The following is a 26,542-nucleotide window of genomic DNA, read 5'->3' as shown; positions in this document are numbered from 1 at the left end:
GAGTGTGCACAGCGCCGTGCAGGTTGTTTACGCAGCGGGCGTGAGAGCGCGCGAGTGTCGAAGAAGGGGGCGGTCGAGAGGGAGAGCCACGTGGCCCGCGATGAAGACGGAGAAGGGGAAGGGGGGGTTGTTGCGTGCGGTCGTGCCGCGCGGGGATCGATCGCCGCCGGTCGACTGCGCGTGCGCGGCGCGGGCGAGGAAGTGAAGGGCCGGCCGCATCGATCGCCACCGTCGCCGCGCCGTCCAAGATGGCGTCGCGTGCCTGACCCCCCCCTCCCCTCCTCCAACTGACATCCTGCGCGCCTCGACAGCTAGCGCTGGGAGCGTCCCGCGGCTTGAGTACGCAGCAGTCGGTGTCGCGGGCCGGGGGAGGCGGAGACCCACAGCCTTCTAAAGCAACCACCTCCCGTTCGCCGGCAGCAGACATGTCAGGTGAGTGTAAACAAACAGCTACCCGGAGACGGTGCGCGGTGTCGATCTGTGTCTCGGAGACCTCGTGGTCTTCACGTGCGGTGGGATGCTAGTGCGAGCGACTGTCACGCCTGGAGCTTGAGCGCAGCTATGGAATGCAACGAGGTAACGCAAATTACAAATAAAGTACATCCTAGCAGTAACTTTAATATATTGATATTGAGTCCACCAATACCTACACGAGTTCACGTGTTACTCCCGCTTTGAATTAAACTAACGCTGCCTTGCAAAACTAATATCATACGAAACAGTTCGCAAGATGTTCGTCAAATAAAATTTTTTTGCAATATTTTTTTTTGTAAACGAAATCTCAATAAAATGTTGTATGCTTTACCCATGCTAGAAAGCCCGGTTTGAAAACTAAAATGCACCGATATGTTTGGTTATAAATTACTGAGAAGCGTATGGTGCAAACTGGCCTAAAATATGGATATCGCAAGGGAATAAGAAGGTTTTTCGAACCAGCATCGGTTATTTACCAATAACGGTGTATTGTGCGCCTGTGATGCATCGTTGTGATATTCGAACTTGGTTTTAAGCCGTATTTTCAGTATACTGTGTTATAAATTTAAAATTTTGGAAACCATAGTCAATATCAACGAGCAATATAGTGTCTGCAGGTACAAAGTGGGGACATGCGTACACACAAATTTACCTATTTAGACAGCGCTAGTGTATATATATGACGTCACAACCGAATATTGGTATGCTGTATATTATTAGTGCGAACTTGAGATTTCTAACACGATCTAGATTGTAGATTGGCGGCATTTTAAGTCGTTTGTGCTATTATATTGTGTGGAAATTTTTAATACTTAGAAAAACACTCAGGGTAGAGTATTTATTTTCATTGCAGTTTTGAATATTATTAAAATCATTTAATTACTGGAGGACACTATTGGGTGCTGATATAACTACATGATCTGTTACAACTATGATCATTTCATATTACAATTTTTTTAGTGGATGTTTTGGCGAATGATTGGTCCCAGCATTATATTTGAATAAATATTATGGAGTATTTCGTAATTTCTTTTTGTTTCCGGGAGATCATGGCGGAAATGTGGTATTGGTTTTTGTGGACCATAGACCGAATTTCAAAATGTATGGGCATTATTAGAGACCTGTAAAATTCGCGGATTCATTTCGCGATAGGATAGAGTCCAAATACTTTTGACATTATTTTGCTTCAGTGATTGGGCCACAGTTTATCTGAAGGACTCTGGGCCAATGAAAAATCTTTAACAGAAGAATTAGCGAATCACGATCATTCCAGTCAACAGGTGTTATGAGTCGGTAACCAATCAGCAGATGTAATTTGCACGAGTGCATAGAGGATCAAGGAGTCTATCCTTTAGGGATTTGAAATCGCGAATTATACAGGTCTCTAGGCATTTTTTTTCTGTCTAGTACAACTGATAATTCTATCCCGACGTGAACCGAACAGGTCACTCCAGCGGACACTGCGCATAGGCAGGCCGAAGTTGACAGTTTAAATGAGAGTGCTAGGACCTCATTGGTCGAAACCGTTTCCTCACTTTAAGTTGGTGAAGTTTTCACGTCTGAGTGACTGTATCAACGTATTATGAGTAGGGACAAAAAAATACGCGTTTTCACTTACCTACAGGATAGACTCCACACTCCTCTACATAATCGGGCAAATGCCATCACTTCATTGGCTGCCGACCGGTGAGACGTTTCAGCATGGAGGACTGTGATTCGATACTTCTAATCGGCCAAGAGTATTCTCTACAAATCATGTGCCAATTGCGGAAGCAGCTTAGAGGTACTACATATTTGTATTATATCCTATGACTAAATGAAACCGAGAATTTTCCCGGTCACAATGTAGAATCCCGAGGACTTCATATCCTATGTGAACTCATATAGAGAACTCTTTCCGATCTAGGTACTTATGTGTTGTAGTTATTTTACACACTAAACAATAATTCGTGTACGTCTACACTCTCTGTACTGCCTTCACCTACGACTTCCCCCCCCCCCCCCCCACGGGCAACCACTGCACGTTCGAAATATGACTTGCCTACATATTCTGGTGTGTTGAAAAAAAATAATTACTAGAGACATGCAAAATTCGCGGATTCATTTCACGATAGGCTAGCATCAAAACAACTATACCTTCGTACCGCTTCTGCGATTGGCCCACATTTTATCCGGGGAACTGTGAGCCAATGGGAAACACTAAACCAAGAAAGTGCCGAATTACGGACAGCCTAGTTGAGACGTCTCACGCGTCAGTAGCCAATGAACAGGTGTCATTTCCGCGAGTATTTAAAGGGCTGTGGAGTCTATCCTAGAGGTCAATGAATCCGCGAAATTTGCAGGTCTCTAAAATTACACTTTACGTATCATCTCACCGGTGTCGTTAGCGTGTTCTGGGTTCGATTCCTAGGAAATGCATGGCTCGATGGTAATGGGAAAAAAAATTATCAAATGAGCCAATTATTTAAAAAATATATATAAAGCAAACGTGTTCGTACCGCTTGCTTCGAACCCTGGTGATCCTGATTCGGATCTCGGGAGGGGTTGTAACCAGGCCTTTACGCAAAGTTGGAAACATGGTGGACGTTGCCATGAGCCGGTGGCATTTCTTTTTCTTGGGGTTCCCCCGGTTCCCCCTCATCCAATTGATCCGCCACTACTCCAGTCCCACATTGCCTCAACCTCCCATCTTATCAGTGTCGACTGGACTTTGAGGTTTTTTGAATGATTCATGCAATGGGGAATTTTGATTTAATGCAGTTTTTTGGACATACGCCATTGTGGTTTTGCACTGTTTGTCATGGAAAAAATTCCCAAAATTAAATAAATAAATAAATATATGAAGATAAAAAAAATTCCCAGAAAAGAAGATTGAATCAGCTGATGTCGGACAAACATGAGGACTTTTAGGGGCCCCGCCAACCTGGTTTCACACCGTGTGCAGAGCTTCAGAAACAACCTAGCGATATGAAAACTGCTCGATACATCCGAGTGGGGTTTGCTTACATGAGCGGAGGATGACTAATGGGGTTCTGTTAAACTGTACTTCTAGAAAATAGAGAATGGGTAGACTAATTTGTGGGCATGAAGTGGTAGAGATTCTTGAAAGCACACAAGGGACTTGCATTGGCTCCTTTATCTTCAATATCTAAGCCATGAAAAAGTTGTGGTTACCGGTCACATTTCATGGTCGCACGACGAGAAGTCTGGCGCGCCAGATCAGAGGTGACGCCGTGCTGGAAGCTCCAGCGAGCGTCGACCTTATCGTCCCGCCTCACTGACTGCGGCGGGCTGGAGTGGGTGAAGAAGTTTTCCCCTCCCTCCTCGCAATCTTTCAAACCACCCCCCTCCCCCCCCCCCCACTTCGAGCCCCTGGTGCAGCCCAACTCAGGTTGCCAGACGTACCCGAATTCGGGTATACGTACCAAAATTACGAAGTCTGTATCCAGTACCCAAGAAGATTCTCTAGATAACGCAAATGTACCCGAATTGGGAAACAAAATATAAATGGTCAAAAAATATTGAACAATATTCACTTGGAATGTAAAACCAATTAGGGAGGAAAACAGTATTTTTTTTCTGACCGTAACTACTAACATTTAACATCCCTGCCTCTTTTTGGAAAGAGCCTCGGCTACGCTATATTCCTGAGGATCTCCGGAGAACCACAGGATCAAGTTGCAGCTAGTAGCAAGTAAACAGTAGGGCAGCGATGACATGATCAGAGATATCTCTCACTGAAAACAGTCTCGGCTACACTATTAAAGCACAACACAAATTTACATCGACATATTTATATTACAAATAATATTTACAGTAATTGTACCCCCGAAGATCCCACCCAACGACGCAACTTAATATCCTATGCACGGGCCATAGCAGTTGGGTCAATATTGCATTTAATCAGCAAAAAAAAAAATGTTATGTTGTCACGCTGCAAAAGTACCCGAAAGTGCTAGAGGTGAGTGTCCCCAGGATTGCGTGGAATACGGCTGGCAACACCGGGCCCAAGCACTTGTTGACGGCGGTGATAGCCGCCCGGGGCGGAAACCCCTCGAGTGCTGCGTGTTCTGAGGATGCGCCGCCACGCTCCCCACGCTCCCCACGCCCGCCACGCTCCACGGCTTCCCTCCAGCATCAGGTGTCTCGCCTGTTGTCTCGTCTCGGCGCGCCGTCCAAGCAATCCGCGACCGTCGCTTCACGCTTACTTCACTTATATATTCATTTCATTCGTATTATTTTTCACATGTGCTGGCGAAGATAGGGCGTGGACACCACCACTTAACTACAGGTTTAAAATTTTTTTAAAAATAATTCTTTTACCAAAAAAACAAACATTCAAATGAAAATAAAAAACACTGATCACTTAAAAACCATCACTTAACTAAAAATTAGCTCACACTTAAATAACTATTATTATTTTTTTTTTCAATATATGCTCTTAAATTGTGGCCTGACTTCTTACAGAGAAAAAAATACACAACTAAAATAAAATATAGAAAACAAGAAGAAAATAAATTTATGTAAACTACACAGCATTACTTTAAAAACTAAATACTATTCATTATTTAACCATGCTTATAAAGCTAGTCAACTTACACATAAAATGTCTCATTATGTTGAATCACGATAGTCTGATGACAGCCAAGACAATAACAGTGGCGGTTTCATGAATTTATTTCTGGTAGGGATTCTAAAAAAATATATATAATTTTGAATTTAAAAAAATTGTACCCTAAACATAACAAGTGTATTATACAGATAAATTATCATTCTCAACATGAATTACTGTCTTTAACTTTGTGATTCCAGGTGTTGTAACACCTCACCTTGTCTGACCCAAAATGTCACCTCGTTCACGCATATATTATTCTCATAATTACAAATTTATAATTTTGAATTTAAAAAAAAATTGATTTTATTTTCTAATCGCTTCGCGGGCGCGACGATAATTAAATGCACATAAGAATTTTTGTTTTCGAATAATTGTTACACTGAATCTTTGAAATGTGTGACCGATGAATGAACGTTTAATTTAAAATAAGCACAAAACTCTCAAAAATATCGATTTAAACAAAAATATTATAAACATGGATGGCATCATATGTGTGGTGAACATGTAATGGCCAGATCCATTTCAAACATAATCCTTTTGTATATGTAACACCTTATCTCTCGGTGTACGTAATTTCGTAGGAGTGATTTCGTGAATGCGACGGAAGTCGCATGGAACGGAAATGTGTAACACGGTGCTGCCATCTGTGGCGGATGTAACTTCACATGAATATTTCTGTTCCATTTTCAAAAAAATATATATTACAGTTTTTAATAGTTTTAAGGATAAATAGTTTTAGTTCTAAACGAGGTTACTGTGCCACTCAGTGGGGTAAGCGAAGGTTTGCATTGTTTTTCAACAGGTAGCGGAGTAGAGTGTCACATGTCACAAATGAACGTGGTTGGCGAATGCGCGTTAATTATTTCTCTTGTCGTGCCTCCGACACCAGACAGACTGACAGGACTTCTTTCGCTCCTCTCGACGAACGGCTCTCGCACATGGCACAGCCCTTGTTTCCGCCGCACGTCTTACAGCAGCCAATCACGTTTCAGGCGAAACTTACGGCTGGCAGATCATCAGACGAGCGATGCCTGTTGAAAATTGTACGTATGCGTACGTGTTATCCGTAGAGGTAAAGATTTGTGGCGAAAATATTTCTGGGAGATCATACACAGAAAATAAATATTTATATACTTTTACGAAAGATTCATTTGGGAAACAGTTGCCAAGAAATAGTTTGTAACACTACAGTATCTGGCTATGGTTATTTTAATTCAGATACGAAATACGTTTTTTTCGAGATAATACTGAGCATTTCTTATGAAAATTGGCGCATAATTTTTTTATTTTAATTGATGTTTCATAGAATAGATTTGTTCTAAAACCATGGAAAGAGAATCGAATAATCAATTAAATATTGGTCTTTATTTGGTTTTAGATTGTTAATGTGTGCAGATACTGTGGAAATCTAATCAGGAAACGGTTTACTAATTACTTTAACTATTGGAGGTACTGGGGAAAAAAAAAACAATTATGCCCGGGTAAGAGTCCGAACCCATTATTACTGCAAATACTATTTTGTAGTTATACATTTGTTTCATGTAAATCTGCAAATGTAGAAATATCTGTAATTCTACATGAATACTTTTTAACAATAAAAAAATTATAGTGCAGTCTTTAAAACGTAACTTTCTCGTTCTGCTTGTTTGGAAAGAAAAAAAACTATGTGACGGGCTAATTATGGGCGTTATTTAATGCAACAGTGGCGTTAACATTGGCCTATCAAGAACCACACAAGCTTCTTTATCCGGGCAGACCCAATGAGAAGGACCGTGTATTTGTTCACGGAAATAGTTCGAGACCAGCTGAGAGTTAAAAACACAGAATTGTTTTTTTTTTTTTTTTTTTTTTTTTTGGAACGATACATAACAACCTCGGAAGTCAAAAATACGAAGAAGCTTTCGTTTATTTTAGTTAATTTCTTCGTTGAAAAAAGTCCGTAGATTGATATGTGTGCGGGGTTTTGACTGTCTGTAAGTATTTTCGTGGGGGGAAAAAAAAAGCACGCCCGTGTTATTTCCCGCACGCGACGGCGTAGGTTCGTGACTTCCAACACGTGCTTGGGGTGTGGGTGTCCGCAGCTCGCGGGCTGCTTGTAAGGAGAGGGATGTATTTCCGGAGCAACTTATCGGCGACGGGCGATCGAGGCCTGGCGGCGCCCCTGGACGCGTGGCTCTTCGCGCATAAGGCCTCGGTCCAGTGTCCTGACTCCCTCCCCCGTCCAGGCGCGGAACACGCTGTTATGATTCAACTATAAGACGATCTCAATTCTTGACTATTCTAAGACAGGGTGTATAGGAGGCTCAATACTAAGAATGAAAGACAATTCAATACAGAGACTTGATTTACTGTCACGTACTATTACAGTGTTAGCTGTCATCTAATTCCGACAATGATCAGGGAGCCTCGCTACCACACCTCGGCAGGTTCCTGACCCACGCTGTGCTGGGTCGCGCTCGCGGCAGGTTCTCGACGACGGACTGCGGCGGCCGAGGACCACGGCGCTCCGTGGTTCCGATGTCACGACTTCATCAGCCGTCCAGTCGCCGGTGACCAGAAGAAGCCCCCTTCTCGACGGTGGCTGTCGTTTTTATCCTTCTGTCCGCGTCCGCGTTGATGTTCCGTGTTGTCCCCATTTTCTCTCGCAGCGGCGGTCGGCCTTCGGCGACCCACGTCGCTGTTTCGCTGGCGGTGTTGAAATTGCTGACACCTCGTGTTTGACTCAGGGCGAGCCTCTAAGACGCTTGCCAGAGTGCTCAGAGCGAGTCATAACAATGCCTTCGACCCTTCACGTCGTGTGTTCCCCCCCTCCGCGGGAGCCCGGCCTAAGCCCTGCACAGCCGTCGAGAGAAACCAAGGGCCCTTGGGGGCACACAATTTTATCGGGCGTCGCGTTCGTTGCGCTGTAGTGATTTCAGTTTATTTAGTTTTTTAATTATATTTTTCACATCTTGCTTGGAAACACTAAGCGACTGACCAACTTGCACAGGAGAGCCTAATCGCGAGTAGAACATTTATTGTTTATTATAACAAAAATAACTTCAATAGTTGTGCAGTTCTCTGTTATTACGCGTTAGATTTGCGTTAAAAAAAAAGGGTGATTTGTCTGTAAAGTATGTTTACGGACAATAATTTTACGTGGTAACTTCATAAGAAAACGATGAAAAATTGCTTACTTTTTAATTTTTTAAATATTGTTTACAGTTTTTTGCAAATTTAATTTAAATAATTTGTTTAAATATAATCACGAACAATTAGTTAAAAAAGCCCGCCTTAACCTGTTTGATATTATCGAAGATTTTCTCGCACGGTGGTTTCCTGGTTCTTGCACGCTCGACTCAGGCGGAACGTGACAATTTTTCGTGCGTGCTGTCGGCGTTCATTGATTTACAAGACGTTATCACGTCATAAAGTCGTTTGTATGTTTGATAGATAAATTTTTTTGTATCGCTATCATAAGTTTCTATTTTGCCATTTTAAAAATGTATATTTTAGATGTAAGTCACCCCTGTCCATAACGCCACATTAATTCCTACACTGTGAAATTAATGTTGTGAGTGTACTAATAATTATTTTGGAACTAGTTGCTTGAATGTTTTCTTTTAATCTACAAATAGAAAATTGCAAATTATATATTTTTTTCTGAAATATATCTCATGTTGTATCTGAAAAAAAAAATATTGTAGTAGGCAGTATTGTGATTAGCAAGAAGTTACAGCATATATTTTCTTCTCGCAGCAATGTGTGTGGAAAAATCTTCAATATTTTAATTGAACTTTTACAAAGAAGTATTTTTCAAGATAACCAGTTTCACAAAATTCTTTCGTAGAGATATAAAATAGTTTTTTAGTTTAGCGTGTAGTCGCTACCAAGGTTAAGGGGGCAAGAACATTTAAGATACAACACACAAGCAGAAAAAATTGTCTGTACTTTTACAAAGATTCCTTTGGAAACCATTTGCCAAGAAATAGTTTGCGATACTACAATAAATATATTTGTAACTTTGTACAACACATGGCTATTGTTATTTGTGCACATATGATATACTTTTTCGAGATAATATCAATTATTTCTCACGAATATTGGCGCAAAGTTTAATATTTTAATTGATGTTTCATTCAAATATAATGTTTTTAACTATGGAAAAAAAATTCGAATATTCAATAAATTGTCTCTATTTTATTGTGCTTATTAATGTGAGTATATACTATGGGGAAGCTATTCAGGGAACGGTTTGAAAATAACTTTAACTATTGGAGGTACTGGGACAACACAAAGCATAAATGCCCGCGCAAGAATCCGAACCCAGTATTGCTGCGAGCACAATTTTGTATCGATACAATTGTTTTCGTGTAGATGTACAAATGTACAAATATCTGTGGTTTGACATCAATATTTATGTTCCATTTACAACAACAACAAAAAACACATTTACGTGTATCGCTTCGAACAAAACGCACAGGAGCAGTAGCACTTTGTGGTGTCGCAGCGAGCTTTTCAGATTAATGGCCCAACCCACCGCCGGAGGATTGCTGGGTGGGGCTTAACAGATACAGCGAATGGGGAAACGGAAAAGAGGTCGGCGCAAATGGTACGAGACTGGGATGGAATTGGGTCGGCCGCCTTGCTCTTTGGCCATGTTTGGAATGCAGGGACGTGGTTTAAGCCTGCGTGTGTGGGAGAGAGAGAAGAGAAAGTACTTGGTCTAAAGGCGAGTGTAAGTCGTAAAATAACAACGTTCATGAGCGAGTAATAGATGTTATACATAGCAGCTATCCTGCCGACACCACACTGCGGTACGGAGCATTTTAATGTGTGTCAGACCAGACACCGAAGATTACATAACCTACTTTGTTAACATTATTCAAGATGCACCATGCATTATTGATGTGTAACTTTGTTATCATTGTACGGCATTTGGCAGGATTAATTTCGTGAATGGGATGAAAGTCGCATGGAACGGAAATGTGTAACCACGGTGCTGCATCTGTGGCGGATGGCGGGAACCAAAGTTTACAAATCCAAAGGGAAACTTTGTAGTATTAACTGTTTAATGAATTCTAACAAGTTAAGCAGTATTTTAATAAAGTTCCGTGTCTATAATCAGATCCAAAGCCGGGGGTTTTGTATTTTGTCAAGACTTTTCCACTTTTTTCGGAGCAGTTTCATTATACAGTTTAAAACTTCTCCCTGCAAATCGAATGATTCGACAGTCGAATTAGATGCTCTAGCAGCGAATTCTACGAGTGATTCACGTCCATAAATGTAGTTGAAAACATAATTTGCGTATATTTATCACGCTCTCCCAATACAAAACAAATATTTGAAGAGTAAACATCATAGTGTGGATTTCAGGGTGACACCATCAGAATCTGAGAAATTTCCGAGTATCCATGTATAGCAATAGATTCATGCATGGGTGATAAGACCGTATGTGCATGTCATGGGTTAATCAGGCCGGCACTCAAATAGGCATATACGAATAATCGTTGGGTCTTTTTGGTGTAAACAGATTTTTCAAGGGTTAGTAAACTATTGGCCACCATTTGGTATTGAACCAAATGTGATGTAGAAGTCACTAAAAGTCAGGGCTAAGCCAATTTATGGTTTAAATAAAATTTCCCTACGAAAGGAGTCGAATAAATAGCAGATATAGTTTACCGTAAACCTATTTATTCTCTCCCGCACGCAATCCAGACACGGACAAAGAGCTGGTGGGTGGACAGTACCTGGAAAAAAAAGGGGGGAGCAGTTTCTGGTTGCAAAGTAGAAGAGAAAGGACAGGCCCACCAGGGGCATCGGAGTGCACTGTTAGAAGTTGCAGTAAATTTACGGACTTTTGAGTGAAGAAATTAACTCAAATAAACGATGAGTGCTTCATAATTTTAAATAACTGAATCTTTTATATAAACTAAGCTGTATTTTGAATGCCCCCGTTGTAGTATATTTCGTTCTAAACCTAAACAAAGGTAAAACACACAAGTGGTCAAAATAAGTGTGTTCTTGCTGTAGACTTAACCAGTTTCTGAATGTTTTGCTAATAGACCAAGAATACTATTTTGGATCAAAGTTCAATGTTAGTGAAGTCAGTGTCCGTAAATTTACGAATACAACAGTAAATTTACGAATTTCGCTATTTAGATTGTAACCAGAATTCTTCGTAAATTGAAATTGATAATTTTTGACAATGTGTGTGTGAGAGAGAGAGAGATAGAGAGGAGTGTCAGGCAGTGCGCGGACAAAAGCCCACCAGCGCGGTGGGGTTGGACCAGGGATACCGCAGCGTGTATTATTTGTAAAACCAGCAGAAATAAACGGCCCGCCTAGCCAGGAGTGTATTTGTGTTGTGAGGCGGGGTGTTTCTAGCGCAAGGCTCTGAACAGTCGCATAGTCTGCTCGTCGTGCATAGAGCAACTATGAGATTAGAGTGCAAACCATATCATTACATGGTAGAGAAATTAGGATAAAAGTGTAATGCAAGTCCCATGAGTGTTTTCTAGAATCCGTACCGGGTTTTTCATGCCTAAATATTATTATTCTGAAAACATGCTATCTAGCCATTTTCACTCTCCGAAAAATAAAGCTTGAAAAAGAGATTTTAAAACCAAACTACTCATCCGCCATCAATGTATTCGTAGATGCTTTTCGTAAACAGACCCTACTCAGATATCATGAGCCGTTATTAAATCCAGACTTTTTTTTTATCTGGAGCTCAGCGCTACGTTGTGAGTGCCCGGGTAGGCGTTTTCGAACTAGGTTGGGTAAAATATGAAAATATGGTACTTATCGTTCGCGGTAGAACGTCCTTTATCCTCTGCGCCCCGTTTACCGGAACGCTCGTATTTGCGATGCACAGCGTTTGAGCGTTTCCTGATATTATTATGTTTTACGGTAAGTTTTTTTTACTAAACAGCGCTGCAATCAGCCGTAGCCTGCGCACGCAGGGTTGCCAACCCTGCCATTCTCTCCTCGGAGAGAACACTGTCAAAGTTTCAATTACGTGTTGTTTGTTGTGGACTTGTAAGGAAAGTCAGTACAAATTGAGTGACTTCGATGTTGGACGTTGTATCGACGAGGTAAAAATGAGACGATGTGTTTGTAATACTTCCTCTGTAGACTATAAAAGCGGGGCAATACTTCAAGAAATGTATTGTAACTTTTCACAACACATGGCTGTGGTTATTCTCTCATATATATGAAATATTAGTTTTTCGAGATATTACCGAGTATTTCTTACAAAAATTGGCGCATAATATTATATTTTAAATTATGTTTAGTTCAAGCCAAAAAAAATGTTAAACCATGCATTAAATAATTGACTTTCCAACTATTTGAATTAATTTTTGTTGCATCATGCTTATTATGTGCGCAGTTAATACAGGGAACGGTTGGTTAACAAATAAAAATAACTTTAGTCATTGGCCGTACTGGGACAACACAATGCATGAATGTCCGGTTAAGAATACGAACCCAATATTACTGGGAACACTATTTTGCAGTGATACAGTTGTTTTCATGTGAATATACAAATTTACAAGTAGACTATCTGTAATTTACAAATAAAGAAAATTTGCAGTATGGTGCAAACATGACATTCATAAGCATTTTCTCTATCCGTCAAAGTTGTACTTTTCGTCTCGCTGTGATGGCAGTAGTCAGGGCCGGTGCAAGGTAAATTGGCACCCCAGGCGAAAAAACCTTAATCCCCCCCCCCTTATGCCCCGCCGGACATACCAAAAAAAAAAATTCCTTGCCTTAAAATACATCACGTAAGCCTAAGCTTTTGTCAACAATCAAATGTAAGCAGGCTTGTGTTTTTTTTTTTTTTACTTTTTTTACTTATTACAAATCATAAACAGGTCACCGTGGACTTCAAATAATTACTTATATATCAATATAAACATTCCAAACTGTTACAAAATTCCATTTTCATCTAGTTTCAATAATCGTTAAACATATTGTATGAGCTGTTGTGTGTCGTGCTACGCCGCCCCCAGCTACTTGGCGCCCTAGGCGGTTGCCTAGTTCGCCTATATCTTTGAATATATATACTGTATAGAAGTCGCGAGTGGATAGGATTTACTCTACGTTTTTCAGAAGCGTATGATGAGCAGCTTGGGAACTTCACCGCTGCAGTGCGCTGCCGTAACGCCCTGTATCGTCTTAGTTGTTATTTACACGTTAGAGCGCAGCTCTGTCGCCCGCTGTCATTCCCCGCACCCCCCATCTATCATTCACTGCAGCTCAAGTTCGTTCATCGAGAGGGGGAAGGGGTGTTTGAAGAGTTCGACACTTGTCCGCTAGGGACCACCACAAGTCGACGCCCTAGAGATGGTGGCGATTGCGGCGGTGAATTAACCAACTACCTCAAAACCGTATTAGAAATTTTAACCTGGGCTGGCGACTTCTATACAGTATATATATTCAAAGCCTATATGGACGCGCCGGCCCTGAATGTAGTGATGTTTCTCCGACGCGGCACGTGCGAGGGAGTACCAGCTCGCGAGTGCGGTAGTGATGGGTCGTTCGTTAACGATTCGTTCAAAAAGAACGAATCTTTGAGAGAACGAAATCTTGCGATTCTTTCGCGATGTAAAGAACCGGCTCTTTGAGAGCCGGTACCTTGAAAGATTCGGAAGAACGAAAACGCGGAGAGAACGAGAGAACGAGAGAACGAGATGAGAGAACCGGTCACGCGCCCGGTCTGATTCGTTCGTAAAATGATTCATGACGTCAGGAGTCTGAAGAATTAGTAATCACAGCGTGCGCATGTTCACAAGAGCAAACGATAACTGATCAAATAAAATAGGGTAACATGAAAAGTATCTATACCTGAAAATGTCAACTGTTAAGTAGTGGTTTAAAATTGCTTTTTCACATTCACATTCACAAATTTGGAAATAAAAAAACTAAAAAAAAAACAAAAAAAAACCGTATGAATTAAAAAATAACAGGGAAAGTAACTACAAATGTTCACACTTACCATTTTTGGGTTAATTAATGTACTTCATTTGTTTCTCTTCATACTGAATTGCAGTATTATTAAATTTTTGTCTTTTTTCTCTAAATGTGTTGGTCTACATGTAAACACTTTACTGTCACTAGAGTGTAAATAGCCTATATATTAATATTTGTAACTTAAAAAGTAATAAAATATAAATAATCTTGTTTCATATACGCAACTGTGATTCACTGGCTACGGAAAGCAATGTTCAAATTCAAATACAAAAACACGTACGTAATACTCTAAAAGATGAACTAGTTACGACACCTGATAAAAGAGCCAGATCCCATACACAGAAAAGAACGAATTGACCGAGATGAACGAATCGTTCTGAACGAATCATCCCACGGAACTGATCCAAAAGAACCGATTCGGTCAAAAGATCCGTTCTGCCCATCACTAGAGTGCGGTGGCCAGTGGTGTATCGGGCGATGCTAGCGGCTGGCGCGCGGTCTGGTTGCCAAGCCGCGTTGCCAGGCTCTGACGTCACAGGGGCTGCCTTATCGACGTGGTTAAATGGCAATGCCCGGGTGTAACAGGCGAAGGGCGCCTCTTCCCTCACTGTTTACTCTGAAGCCGCGGGCCGCCTCGCGTGGTGGAGCCGCTGCAAATTTTTTTTTAAGCCATTGTTCAACTAGCAACAACTAGTTATCACCTCAATTGCTTTGAAGTATTGTGTAATTTCAAAAGTTCGGTGAAATGTGTAGTAATTTAAATTTTTTTTCAGAACTATACTTTTAATTTTTTTCCAGGAAACACTCTTACTCTCCCATTATATTTCACTATTGAATCTAATATTTGTGTTTGACAAATTAAAATGTATCAAGTGCATCTTTTTTTTTTCATTCAGTATTAGTTCCAGCGAATTCTTAAAAATTATGTCTTTATTTATTAAGCTAGACTTGTTTGATACCTTATAAAAAATATCGGTATTTATGGTGGGCAGTCTACGAGGTTCATAAATATGGATAGGTAATTTCGCGGAAAAAAATCTGAATGAGATATACCCCGCCAGCGGTTTCTTCATTATGATTGGCGATCGTCTGAAAGAGAATCATCTTATGAGTATGAGTTATTTAGGGCTATAATGAAGACGAAATACACTATGAAATACAATAATTCCTATAAATTAATCTATAGGTTGCTAATTTGCTAAGATTTTCTTATTCTGTTTTGCTTGTTTGTTTTTTTTAATCCTGGAAGAGAAGGGTCCAGCCCCTACGGACCCACCCCTGGCCACGTGCCGGAAAGACAAGAAACCAAGGACGAAATACCTTTTGCGTGCAACCCGTACAGCAAGTAAAATGTGACAGCAGCCATTGGTAGGGGCAGGTAGTTTTTCGCGAAAAAAAAAAATCTTACATTTTAGACTGCAATGAGGTATGCATGCGTCAGTGTGGTTTCTGCCTCGTGATTGGCGAGCCGTCAGCAAGAGAAACGATTGGCTCATTTGTCCGGGCCATTTCAGGGAGCCTTTGCTCCCGCGCTGAATTGCTGTTATTCGTTTTCTGACTGACAAGTGGCCAAAATAAATTTTCAACCAATCACGAAACACAGTCGGTGTTTATTATAGATAGTGTTTTAACGAACTGTTGGTCTCGAAATTCTTTCGCGAAAAAATACATGTTTGTATACCTGTACGCTGCTTTACGCTGTTGGACGCACAGTTTATTGGAGATACTCCTGGCCAATTATGTATTTTTCGTGATAACATCTGACCGCCTATCAGACTGCAACTAGGTATACCCGCACCAGCAGTTCCTTTCTTGTCTGCGAGAGAAGTCTCTGCCAAATTCGACCGAGCCACTCCGGACGCTTTTGCTACCCCACTGAATTACTGTGATTGGCGTGGTGACAATATCGACATGTACCTGGGAAAAACTCACCCAATTACAAAACGCATATGATACCACAGTGTATTGACTTTCAGCTAGACTCGTAATCTTTTCGCGAAATGATTGTGGAGTCCATCGCAGAGGTAATTGGAAAACTGGACAGTAGACGCCGAAATCGTTCGAGAGCACGGGTACTTGTGGGGTTAATCTCGGTGGCGGAAAACGAAGCGAGCCGTGCGGGAATCCAGGTATTGCCTGCTCGCGCGACGCTCGAGCCGCGGTCTGCGCGCTGATTGGACGGTGATCCCGGCATCGTGTCCGCGCATCCCAGTTCGATGCGCGGGGAAGCGATGCGGCCGCATCACGGCCGACTCATCTGTCGGAAAGCCCCGCGCGTCCAGCCTCGTTGTAATCGGCGGGCGACGCCGATGGTCCCCCATCTCCCGGGATGACACCCGGTGTGATGGAACGGACCATTTGGTAATAACGCTAGGCTCGAAACAACGAGAGCAAACACGGAGGAGAGAATTCGCATGTGAACGGCTGTGGTGTCCGTCGTTATCGGTTCAGATTTCGTTTGTATTCATCGACCCGTTCTCATCCACTCAGTCGTGTGGTTGTTGACGTTTCAGTATATATGGCGCTGGGAAAAAAAAAGTAGTCGATAAAACATTTTTTGATAGTTTTAAAGCTTTATTCTTAACCAGTTACCAAAAATTTTCATTGTAACAATGCCGGTATAATTTCCTAAATGTTACAGTGCTTTGATGTGTGAAAAAGTACTTAGTTTATTCCACTGGAATCAAAGTTGCCCGTGTGGTGCCGGTGTTTGCCATCTTTGACATTTTTAATTCGCCTGCTGAAGATCACATATTATTTTCGTCTGCCAAAATCTGCCATCTTGATTTCATGTGCTAGTGGTCTTTATCTTGTTTTCTTGAAAGGAGTGCCAATTAAATTTTACTCGTACAAATATATTGCAATAATGTACACTCGCTTTTCTGCGCAAAGCATTCACATTTGTTCCAAAAAAATAGTGGATTCTCGTGGTAACCGTGTAGCAATGCATGCATGGCCACACTCTGCTACAAGTAAGGATTTGCTGTCTTTGTGGTTTATAACTGCAAGCATAAGTATTTCTGGAATTTGTCTGGTAGAAAAAGTTTAATTTTAGCGCATGTACATGTGATCTACTTAAATGAACAGACCACAGTCTTCTTGCTTAGCTGGACACAATCACGTGCAGTGTATTCCAAAATGTGATAAGCCTCTGATTCTGGCATTGCTAAGGACTGGAAAAATTCGCGACCTCTAGGATAGACACCACAATCATCTAAGTACTCGGGCAAATGCCACCTGCTCATTGGCTACTGGCTCGTCAAGACTATCAACCGGGGTGCTTTGTGATTCTATGCTTGTTTTACAAGTGTTCTTGTTATGCTCAGAGTTATTCAGATAAAAAATTGTCCAATCATAGACTCGGCATGAAGGTAAACGTTTTTTTTATTCTAGCATGTTTCGAAAAACTTTTTTCTGTCTCTAGGTAATTGGTAGGAACCGGAAAATTTCGCGGTAACATTTCGCGATAGGACAATATTCAAATATGTATACCTGTACGCTGCTTCAGCTATTGGCATACAATTTATAGGCACCACTCGTGGCCATTTAGGAACCATCAATTGAAGAAGTATCAAATCACGGGCTACCAAGTTAAGACCTCTCACCAGTCGGCAGCCAATGAACATGACATCTGAGTATACAGAATACTGTGGGGTCTAGCCTAGAGATAATCGAAAACACCTATTGGGCAATGAGCCCATTAATGCGGTTTCATTGTATATAGAAGAGTAGCGTCCATGGGCGTAGATCCCTTGGGGGATTGGCAGCATCTCCTCCCCCCTTCCTCGGAATTAAAAAAAGCCCCTCATTTTAGAAGTTATCTTAACTGTGAAACTAGGTTGGAAAAAATATTATATTAATGACAAAATTATGTTTTAATCAAAGCCATTTTTCTTAATATTGTAAAGTACTCCGCTCATTGTATGCTAATAGGCCTGGACGCCTAGTGAGATGACTTATGACAGTTACCGCCACGAATAAAGCCCTTGGGACGCGGAATGCGTGGAGACTCTCAGCGGATTCTACAGATTTGCGCTCTTCGAAGCGAGGATAATCCGAGGAATATTCGAGGCTCTATTCATCAGAGTTCCCGTGTTGCAGCAACAGTCACGTATGGTAAGCTCCAGAACAGCTGTCGTCGTGGTCCACGTTTTTTCCAACGGTCATGGAAGGGTTGTGAGCACAGGACGTCTTAAGTTTTTCTCTGTAGGTGGCTCCGTCGGCGACGCAGGCAGGTTCGTCCCCGGCGACGACGGCTGCCCCAATTAGAGCTGTAGCAAACCGTATGTATTCGGTACTGCTTAACGGGTGCGCCATCTAGTAACGAGTAACGAAACGTTACACACGAGTGCATTTCGTAACTCGCATTTTTTCGTTTGTTTTACGCACGCGCGCGCATAATCGATGAATTTACGTTACAAAGAACGATGTTTGTTTATTTTAAGTAGGTAAAGTATAATTTGGAAATTAGTCGTCCAAGTTTTTTTACTGTTTATTAAAGGTATTGTGTGTGTAGACAAAGTTAGAGATTGTAACAGAAACAACGTAAGAAAGTATTTTTTACAAATTAGAAATATGTATGTTTTAGTTTTTTATTGTCGCGTATTTTCACGTTTTGTTTTTGTACTTATCTTAAAAGAGATAATATAATAAAGCCGCTCTAATGAGATTTGTTTCTTGGTTAACAAACACTGTTAATTATCAAATATTGTTAATTGTTTATATTCTATTTATTATTATTTGCGCGACGTCATACTGATACTGTACGCGTACGCAATATGACTCGATTCGTTGCTGCCTTATGCGGTATCAGAAGTAACGAGTAACGATACGATAGTAACGAGTACTAATTGTTATAGTAACGAATACATACGGGTACGCTTTTTTTCGTTACTTTTACACCTCTAGCCCCAATCCCTTCGCCGTCGACACCCCCGGCGACCCTCGTATCGGGGGAATCCGCGGAACGCGGCGTCGGCGTTCTTCTGCTCTTCCGGCACTCGGTGGCGGGTTTTTCCTCCTCCGACGCTCCTTGCGAATTTGAAGTATTTCGTAATCCCGCTCCTACTTCTTACGGAGTTTTATTTACAATCGGATATCTCGAGCGTGAATTTTTATCCACGAACTTTATTAATATACGAGCCTTGAAACATTTTTTTTAAGATTCCTCCTCCTGATCACGTTATTATTTTCCAAAAATAACTTCTCTCAATAATGTTCTAACCTTCTGAAGGTAATTTTCTTTTTTAGTTAACTCATAATACACACTGCAAAGCATGGTATTTAGAAAGAACGTGTCGTTTTTTAAAGTTATTTTTCTTTGTGTGCGGAATGGAAAAGTAATTAGAATGAATTTTTACGATGCGCGCGCACCATGCAACGAAAAAAAGGTTGCATTAAAAAATAGCCAGACATGGGGACTCTCAACTGAAGTGAAAACTTAAAACTTTGTTTTTAAATGTGTAATATGTAGAGACATGCAAAATTCGCGGATTCATTTCGCGATAGGCTAGCATCAAAACAACTATACCTTCGTACCGCTTCTGCGATTGGCCTACTATTTATCCGGGGAACTGTGAGCCAATGGGAAACACTAAACCAAGAAAGTGCCGAATTACGGACAGCCTAGTTGAGACGTCTCACGCGTCAGTAGCCAATGAACAGGTGTCATTTCCGCGAGTATTTAAAGGACTGTGGAGTCTATCCTAGAGGTCAATGAATCCGCGAATTTTGCAGGTCTCTAGTAATATGACATCAATTCTACGTCAAATGTACGTAAGAAAATGATTTTGGTATTATGTCAGTAAGATGTCAACCTGAAATCATTTTCCTTACATCATTTTTTAGTCACAAAAGATGTCAGTGGTATGTTTAAATTACGTAAAAATTCATTACCTAGCTATGACTTACCAGTGATGTCAGACCTAGGTCATGTATTCACGTGGTCAAATTAACTTCGCTTACTGCTACTACAGCATGTCGGTGATGCGAACTCACAAGATTTTACCCATACAAAAAAGAGTCCAACACGCACATGATACAGTCGAGTATATACATTGTATTAGTGCATATATGCGTATACATGTACACAGGCCGGTGCGCGTCGCCAGTCTGGCGCAACACGTCACTAGCATGTCGGTGACGCGAACCCATAAGTTTTGCCCCTACCAAAAATCGCTCAACGCGGCTTAAGAAGTTTTCACTTCAAAAATTAACATACGGATAAAAATTATGTATGTCCTTTTAAATCTTATACTCTAGTGATTGAAAATGATAACTGGTCCATAGTTCTGTATTTAAATCTTACTGAATATAATTACATGTATCCATGCTCACCACCGCACTGGCTGTGTTCATACCCACCGCTGCGCTGGTACATTTTCATTGTTTGCAAACAATGCACAAATCTTAATTGTGAATTTTTTTTTAACTTTAGTGTAAGACGATTACGAGTACCTGCTTAAAATGATAAATTGCATCTTGCATCTTTCCAGTCACTTGCATGGGCGAATGTTTTAATGTGTGCAAGGGCTTATTCGAGAGTGGCAAAGGGGGGTCAGCTGCCCATCCCACCTCCTTCTAAAGTGGAAAAAATAGTGATCTTCGTTTGATTATTTTGTATTAAAACATGGTAAATTCATGGAGGTAAGAAGTAAGGGAGATGGTGTGTACAATATTTGCCGTGTTAATGCTTGAAATCAAGATGAGAACATCACACCTAACCCCCTTTCCTACTTGCATAGCAAAACCATTTTTGTTCATAATGAAATTTAATGCTAATTTCTTGCAGATATGTTGGTATTTTATTTGTTTAGCAATATTCTCAACATGATGGCGTCTTTTTCGATTCTCCCTAGCGAGTTCTTTTTAAGCTATTAAACAAATTTATAGCATATTTGACTTTATACAGCTACGATTTGTTTCTCTATCCAGTTGCTAACCAGTTGACTTCAACTTCAGTACAGACACCCACTCCATAGACTAATACCTCAATGGTTAAAATTCACTATTGGTGAAAACAGGTTTTACCATGCTAAGCATACGCTGGCAAATTATTTTTCGAAAACAAGGAGCAAGTGCCGTATTTTAAATTTTTGTAAGTAATCATCACAAACTATTGTTTTAAAAAAAATAATATATATTTTTTTATTTTGGTATTGTTGACTATTGTATGGCACCATGGAATTTTGTCCCCCATGAAAGAGGTTGGATTCCGGAAAATTCCCTGCCTTCCCTTTTGAGGTGGATACGCCCTTAAATGTATGTAACCGTTTAAGCTCTAATGAGACCAATGCATCACTGCAAAAACCTTTATTTTGTACTTTTACAAGGAAACTCAGTTGCCGACTATATCATATATAAAACTGCAAGGCAGAGCTTTGTAAAATTATAAATGATACATAGCTCTTATTTGCAGTTTACAAGTGATATCGTTCGCAAATGAGTTTTCATGGGGCTCAGTTCAATTGCTTAACGAAGCAACCCCAAGCAGCCATTGCTGACTGACTAACAGGTATATCATCATCGCCAGTAGCGGACCCAGGGGCATCGAACCCCGAGGCCCGCGAGGAGTCCCAGGCCACTGAATGCGACCCCATACCTCCTGTTTTGTGCCTGTAAATAATAGTTTTTTGACGGGGATTGTGAAATAACTGACTTTGAAAATTCGCTGCGAAGCTTGGTGACTGCAAATGGCCTGAGTTAAATTTAATTTATTTTCGAGGGAAATTAATTTATTTTTACGTTAAACTCGTTAGTTGTCCAGCCCTCCTTGGTTTGAGGAGGGGAGGGGATGATTTAATATTTAGCTGAGCAGCTGCTGGCCTTAACTGCTCAGGTTATCTTGTTTTTTTTATGGACTTTTCTTGTAAAAGTACGAACATGTATAAATATATTTTTTTTTACAGTGACAGACGCATTGGGCGAATTTTAGTCTGTTCGCGGCCACGGTTGCAGAGCGTTTGAGTTCGTCGACCTTCGCTGGCAGTTTCCAGGCTCTAATTTCACCGCCAGGCAGTTCTGCTCGCTTGTGGAGCAGTGTAGGTGTTAATTACCAGAGTACCCGGCCGACTGCTTCTAACCTCACTCGGTCTTTCCAACTGTGTGCTTTGCACAGTACAACCGCTGAAGTCGTTTCATTCCGTTGAGAGTTTTCACGGGCTCAATTAGCTTCAGTTATTGTACACAGTTGCAAAGCTGTTTAAAAAAATAATACTGTTGTTCCAGCTTTGATTAGAAAGAAATCGGCCTTTATGCATGCGCTTGCCACCTCAAGTGGAAAGAAAGGGTGCATCTTTTTTTTTAATTCATCTGAGTTTTGTTGTTAATTTGGTCGAATATATGGTGATGCACATACAAAGAAATGTATCTTTAAATAAATTAATAACAACTTTATTTTCAATTTAAATAAATACTTTTACAGAGATTCCTTTTTTTAATAAAACTCTAACTAAATAGTTTAAATTGCCCTGAAATGTGCCAAGACATTTTTAGTATAAACGCGGATGCTTCATAAGATATCTTTCGGTTTTTTTTAGGACTATCTCTATTAGGTACAAAACATTGCAACTATTTTCAAGCGAATCACGTACAGAAGATAGCAGTAAGAGTTGCTCTCGACTATCGTGACCAACGTAGAAAGAAACGTTGCAAACATGGTCAAGTTGTTCCACGAAATAAAACTGTCTACTGGATCGCCCCTTTTCTTCTACATTGTTTATGGTCATTCGTTGTATTGCTCGTATACACAGTTGATTAATTAGGTTGTGTGGGCAGACGTTTGACTGTTCAAAATTGAGTTTATGTAAGTGTAAAAATAAATAGACATAAATTTAATCATCGGATCTTCTTTCCGCTCCGAACCCTGCTAGCCCAACACGTAACGACATTTTGGAAACTTTTCTGGTGAACAAAGACAACTACTACAACCCAACGATTATTTTCTGGATTCGTTTCACTCCGGATTGGACTCAACATAACCTCTACACAAAACACGCATTTTATAGTATTAATTGGTAGGGACATGTATGTTTCGCGAAAACAAATCTGATCGCTCATTGGATAGTTCCCTTGTAATTGACAGCCAGCTGCAAGAGAAGCCATTGCATATTTTGACGAAAGTTTAGGCCAGTTTGCTTCCGCACTGGATGGCTGAGATTCGTGGGCCGACAGTGAACATGTACCTACAATAAACTCAACCAATCACGAAAAACAGACAAATCTAAAGTGTTTTAAGCGGTCCGCCTAGTCAAATGGGGAATTGTGTTAGTGAGGTGCGATGATAAGTGCGACGCACGCTGGTGATTCTAGTGCGGTATCGACTCTAAGCACAAGGCTGTGGGCTAGCGCGCAGTCTACTCGTCGTTCATAGGTAGAGACATGCAAAATTCGCGGATTAATTTCGCGATAGGCTAGCATCAAAACAACTATACCTTCGTACCGCTTCTGCGATTGGCCCACATTTTATCCGGGGAACCGTGAGCCAATGGGAAACACTAAACCAAGAAAGTGCCGAATTACGGACAGCCTAGTTGAGACGTCTCACGCGTCAGTAGCCAATGAACAGGTGTCATTTCCGCGAGTATTTAAAGGACTGTGGAGTCTATCCTAGAGGTCAATGAATCCGCGAATTTTGCAGGTCTCTATTCATAGGGCAACAATTATTTTTTTAAGTGGTATCGATAACATTGTATATTATATGAAGGTCAATGTGCAATGCGAGTCCCTTGAGTACTTTCAAGAAATCTGTGTCGGGTGTCTCATGCCTTTAAATTATTCTGAAAACACGTGTTTCAGTCATTTTCACTCTTCTTAAAATACAGCTTGGAAACGAAATAATGAAACAGAACTACTATTCCGCCCTTAGCGTATCCTTAAAAGTTTTTCGTAAATAAACACCACTCGGATATCTTGAGCCGTTTTAAAATCGCGTTGTTTCTTCCACTGCACACAGTCCGAGTCCCCAGTTAGGCGGGGCCCTTGAATCGCAGCTAGTCTCTAAATGTGTTCGCGAAAAATACATGTCCCCAACTCACTGGTCGGTAACAAGACCACATCCTCTGGCCAGGTTGCACGTGATTGGGTAACAATTTGTTGTCCTTGTTTATTGCGGGCTCAGGGTGGTCAAGAGAGAGTGTCAAGAGAACTGTAGTCCTATTCAGGGGGCCTAGATAGTGCCTACAATTCGTCTGTACCAACATCAGAATTTCATTCACATTCGGAGCTAAATTATAAATATTTTTTTTTGTTAAATAATGTGAGTTCTGAACAAACTGAAATTTTATCTTCTCAGTATGATTATTTTGAATAGTTTAAAATTTTGGTGATGAAAAAAAATTTTTTATAAATGTTTTTAAATAAAGGTACGATTAGAACAAAAGTTACAACGTCAAGTTAGAGTCCTGTGTTTCTTTTTTTTTTAATCGCGCTCGTCAAAAGATCGTTGTGTTTTGGACATTTCTGTCTGATGTATTTAAAATAATAAATATAATGCATAAGTATTGAATAATGTGTCGCGTCTCAAATGTAAAGGAATCAGGATAGCTCGTTAAAGGTTTATGTTTAAATACCAACATATATGTTATTTTTATGTACACTCATGTGTTTATGAATGTAACAGTTGATTCTTTGAAGGCGCTGATTGTGTATTCCTATTTGTGTGTTTGCTTCCAATTTAAATATAGCCAATTTGTGTGTATTGAAACTAGATGTGCATTTATGTAAATTAATATAGAGATTTTAGGAGCGGATGGTTATGAGTTATGAAACAACTATTTTAACCTAATATTCTTTAATAACATCAACGAACACAACCTAATAAAAGGTTATGAAAATCTTTAAATATTTTCATGAATATGAAGACACGGAAATACAATTTGAACGATATTTTATGAAAATATGTATTTATCAAAACGTATAAATGTATTGATGGGACCTAGATCCTAAACCCGAGAAATTCTGGAAGAGACCTAGATTCTGATGCAATTCGGAACAAAATTAAATTTCTTTGGATTTTATACTGTGTGGTTGGTAGTGTCAGAGAGGTTAGTAACCGATTTTAGAGGAAAAATCATAAGGAATCATGTTTAACACGCTAGTTTACTTCTGTACGTCTGTTTACTTCTATACTCTTTGGTGCAAACAACAACGCGAAGCAAAAGCATAGTTGCTTTAATTCTACTTTGCTGCCCGACGGACCAACGTGACAGTCGCGCAGCTGCAAGCATGCGAAGCAGGGATTCGGTGAGCGAGGGGCCGTTGAAACAAAGGATGAAAGAAAATTTGGAGGGAAGAATGAATAAAGAGAATGTCAGGAGGTCAGGGGTTGGTGATATCCTGATTGTTCAGAGTGCTTGTATAACTGGCGGCTTCAGAGGAGCTGGCTGGCCTAATACTACTCGGTGCTTTCCGGCAGTGGCGGTTGTATGAATTTATTTCTGGAGGGAATTTGAAATACAAAAATAAAATAAATGTTTTGTACTAAAAAAAACTAACGTCAGCAAAAAAATAGCCTGTTTTGATAGTTACACTGTCTTTCTCAGCATGCATCACTGCCTTTGAAGTTTGTGATTCTTGAAATTGTAAAATAAGTTTATTTACCACAGAAAAAAAGGGTGTTATTCAGCATGAGGTACTGTTAGAAAATGGCAGAATGTACGGTAAACTGCGCAGATTGATAAGATGCGACACTAGACTACACGGAAGTGGGCCTTGCATTCGCAATAAATTTTTTTTGGCCGAGGGGGGGGGGGGGGGGTCTTTTGTGTCATATCGACGAGGTAATTGCAGACCAACAATTAAATGAACAGATATGAAGTAGGTAAACTCGGGGAGTAATCAATAATCTCAGCAATTACCTTGCGTAATCTCGGATACTTAATTATAAGGCGAGTATTGACAACCGTGGAGAGGCACTCCTTTTGGCGCAGGAGGTTGCCTCCATGGACTAAAGATATAATATAGATTTTCGTTGAATTCTGCGCATGAGACCATATAATGAGGGTTATAGATTTACGGACAACACGTTAAAGTGCACTTGTGACAAAATATTAAACACTGGCTGCATTGAAACTGAAACAAACCAAAGGGTGCGAGATTTTCGTACATAAACTATACGTGCTAGTTGCGTCCGCCCGCCGTGATAACACGATCTTTGAAAGTCATTTTGGCAAACCAGCCGTTCAGTGTTGGTCTTCACTTGCTACGTGGTCTGTATTCATATACATTCTATTCCATCCACCTAGTAACGGACCCATTGAGGAATGGGGGGGTGGATGAAGTTCTCCTAACCGTCTGATCGCAACCTACGCGTAATAGAAATATGTTTTCGAAAATAAAGAAAATACTGGGGAAAACATAAGTTAAATACCACGCCCACAACCTTAGCTAACATAGATGTAGTGAAGCTACGGAATGCACTGGAATTACTTATATTTTATTTTATTTTGAATAATGCTACCGTATATCTATTTCATACACTCCAAGTTGCAAATAGTC

General features: G+C 40.5%; 1 protein-coding gene across 3 annotated transcripts in view; it reads left to right on the top strand.

Annotated features, from left to right (window-relative positions):
- The first annotated feature begins 306 nt into the window (after positions 1-306).
- Positions 307-26,542, top strand: part of LOC134533014 (septin-2) — a 98,103-nt gene continuing 71,867 nt past the window's right edge. Inside the window, exon 1 of one of the 3 annotated variants that reach the window (XM_063370144.1) lies at positions 307-432. In XM_063370144.1, coding sequence (XP_063226214.1) covers positions 426-432 — 7 coding nt within the window. In that variant the 5' untranslated portion in view covers positions 307-425. Of the gene's footprint in view, positions 577-26,542 lie in introns of all 3 variants that reach the window. The other 2 variants (XM_063370147.1, XM_063370143.1) reach the window with 2 other exon arrangements.

This window comes from Bacillus rossius, chromosome 6 (genome assembly GCF_032445375.1).
Source record: "Bacillus rossius redtenbacheri isolate Brsri chromosome 6, Brsri_v3, whole genome shotgun sequence".
Taxonomy (NCBI): Eukaryota; Metazoa; Arthropoda; class Insecta; order Phasmatodea; family Bacillidae; genus Bacillus; species Bacillus rossius.
This window is presented reverse-complemented; position numbering and strand designations above follow the sequence as displayed.